The sequence below is a fragment of the Nicotiana attenuata genome, chromosome 5 (genome assembly GCF_001879085.1).
Source record: "Nicotiana attenuata strain UT chromosome 5, NIATTr2, whole genome shotgun sequence".
In the NCBI taxonomy this organism is placed as follows: Eukaryota; Viridiplantae; Streptophyta; class Magnoliopsida; order Solanales; family Solanaceae; genus Nicotiana; species Nicotiana attenuata.
This window is the reverse complement of record NC_031993.1, coordinates 56634949-56638194: the sequence shown is the minus strand read 5'-3', so window position 1 is coordinate 56638194 and position 3246 is coordinate 56634949. Positions and strand designations below refer to the sequence as shown.

The 3246-nt window shown below is 33.9% G+C and overlaps 1 protein-coding gene across 1 annotated transcript in view; it reads left to right on the top strand.

Annotated features, from left to right (window-relative positions):
• Positions 371 to 3246, top strand: part of LOC109225894 (protein SCO1 homolog 2, mitochondrial) — a 7288-nt gene continuing 4412 nt past the window's right edge. Inside the window, exons 1-2 of the mRNA XM_019390706.1 lie at positions 371 to 572; positions 664 to 720. Of these exons, the coding sequence (XP_019246251.1) occupies positions 538 to 572; positions 664 to 720 (92 nt within the window). The 5' untranslated portion in view covers positions 371 to 537. The remainder of the gene's footprint in view (positions 573 to 663; positions 721 to 3246) is intronic.

Sequence of the window (3246 nt, the reverse complement as noted above, 5' to 3'; positions counted from 1 at the left end):
TACATATGTGATACACAGTGTGATACACATATCATTTTTTTTATGTTCAGCTTTTACTTCGAATTTTCATTTCAAACAACCTCAAAACTTCACCAAATCATCCCAAAACTGAGATTCAAGCTCCTTAAGTTGTGCCCAATCTATTCTAATAACACTCACTCAACACAAAGCAAAAATTTGATATTTTTTTGCTACAAAAAGCTAATTGGCTAATTTGACTAATATTAGTAATATTTTATCAATTGGCCAATTTTTATAGTGAGCTACTTATAAATGGACATAGCTGGTAAATTCCCTAATTTAAAGAGGCAAATAATGGGTTGAAAAAACAATAGACCTGACCTTGAAGTATAAATTTTCAAATCTGTATAACCGAAATTCTATGTTGCCGACTAACGACACCTTGCAAATAACCGAACTAATTCTTGTGGCAAAAGCCACCAAAACGGTGCCGTGTACACCTCGCCTTCCTCATTAGACTTCCATGAACCCCAGTCCCTTGTAGCTGATATTCAGTAGAAAAGAATCTAGCACAAAATGGTGCTTAACCCCTATAATTTCTTGCCCCAGAGGTTTCAGTTCTAAGATTCCCAATTTTATTTTAGTCCCTTTACTTCTCATATTTTGTCAAGTTAGTGCTAATACAAAAATGCAAGTGTCCAGGTTTCTCTTGAATTCAATTAAGAATCGCTCTATACAGACCCTGAATTCGTATAAAAGGTAATTAGCTGCATTTTGTAGAATCTGAACAGTGTTGAAAGTTTATGGGTTTTGTCTTGTTGAATTTTTATGGCTCTGATCTTTTATGAGCATTTCTAATGTCGTTGAATTATGGATTGTGGTATATAGTTGATTTAGTTATTCTTTATTTTAAAATCCAAACCATGTGATAAATTCAGATATGCTTCGTGTGTTAAATTCAAATATGCTTTTTGTAGCGTGATAAATTGAAATATGCTTTCTGTAGTGTAACTAATTCAAATATGTTTTGTGTAGTCTGTTAGCATGTTAATAATCTACTTAGATTTTGAAAATGACGCTACATAGTAGATGAAAATTTGTGAGAAGAAAGTTCCCTTGATGAACCTTAAACTCTTAACACTATGGTTGCTAGTTGAAAATTCTCCAGTTTCACTTTCTTAGCAAACCCTAGAAATGACGCCCCTCCTATCTTCACCAAGACCAAGCATAGCATTATGAGAGAACAAAATGTTAGTGTTAAAAGCTCTAACTGTGATTATTCTTGATGTTTGGGTGAAGAATAGGAGAAATGAATTTCTGATGAATACAGTGGTTCTCGTGTTCTTTTGCATTCAATATGGTTGACTTGGAGCTAGTAACATCTATCTCCTAAAATTTGAATGCTAGAAATATTAATTTTGAGTATACCTCTCTCTGCAAAGAAGATAGTGAAAAGGAAACAGAATTTGAAGTATCTAGGTAAAAATCCAATCATATGACTTGTAGACACATGGAGTATGTGTGACATTATCATTAAGGTTGCTTTTAGATCTGATTTGGACTACAAGATGACTTACTAATGTTCCTTTGGATGAACCTTTGTGGTTAAGGAGTCTTATAGACTTAAAACTGGTCTAACCTAATGAGTCACTTGTGGTGTCTTGGGTTCATGAGTTTCAGTTGGTAGCACGGGAGGCTGTCTTGGTTAGATAGATTAAACAAGAGACTTGGAGGGCACCTTATAGGAAACTTTGTGAAGTTTCGGTTTATGCATAACTCATAGTTGACCTGTTCCACTATGTACTTCTTACAGTGGCCAACTTTCTCTTTCTAGTTTTCCCTTAGGGATTTTGCTATTTGTAAGTTTGTAAGATCCAACATGAGCGAAATTTGATTTTGGCTAAATGATTAGTAGCAATATTAATCAAGAAAACAATGGAGAAACTATAAGTCTAAAAAGTAGCAAATGATTACAACCGCTTCACATAGAGGCTAAGTTGTGGGGAACCTTGGTCTTTTGTTTGTTATTAAGAAAGAGGGCAAGGATTGTTTCATGGCAAGTGAAAAAGATACTGTAGGCTTCCAATCTTCAGAAGCTTGATGCGGAGAATGACTTAAAGTAACTCTCCATCAGATTGAGCTTTTGTATGATTTGTGACTCATTCAAGGTTGTAGTTATGCTCGTGCACAGTTGTTGCCGGTTTAGAGTGCGACAACTTCATTATGTGACAGTAAAGTATGGCAAAAAAGATGACTCTACACTGTTGTGAGCTTGGCGTGTTTAGAATAGGGAAGTATATGTGGAGCTTCTTTGCTTCTACATTTTGCAGAGAATGAACAATTTGAATGCATCAAATGTATCTATGAAGAGAGAGAGGCATCATGCATTACCATGTGAGTGATAAGAATGAAATTGAGTCATGAATAATTTTTTTGAAGTTTACTTGCAAGAATACTGGCAGAAGAATATAAAATTTGCATGAAGAGTCGAACTCTATCTAGTCATCACTTCAATTAAATTGGAACAAGTTGTTTAAGTTTTATTCCTAAAGATAGTTATGATGTATTCTTGATGCAAAATCAAGCCCCAGTATGTAGGGGTGGGCATAGTTTGGGCAAACCCGAAATCCAAACCGAAATCCGAATTTCTTGAATTTTGGTTTGGATTTTCAGATTACGGATTGGATTTTGGATTTAATTTTTAAAATTTTTGGATTTCGGATTGGATAATGGATTTGGTACTTCAAATTTTTGGATATCCGAAATTCTTATACTTTATATTAATCCATCATCCGTATGTCAATATTAATAAGTTTAATACCCTACCCATTAGATATTATCTCATATATTCAATATTAATTACTAAATTACTATGTGAATACTTTGTATTTGGATATGGTTTTACTATTTCCACTTCTTATCTGCCGTATTAATGTCTCTATTGTATTTTTTTATATAATAATTTCATTAATTTAATACTTCATTTGGATGATTGTGGTGAGAATGAGGAACTTTACAGGTAATTTAACATGAGTACTTCATTCGGATATTTATTTTTGTAAAAAGAAGAAACATCTCAACTTATAAGCTCAAAACCGAAAATCCAAAATATCCAAACCGATTAATTCGAAACCAAATTTAAAAAATCCGAACTTATTTGGATTGGATTTGGATTGTCATTTCGTCAATCCGAAAACTGAAAATCCGGACCGAAATTTCATATGCAAACCGAACAGCACGAACGCCTACCCCTACCAGTAGGTTCAGAGCTGATCCACTCCACCC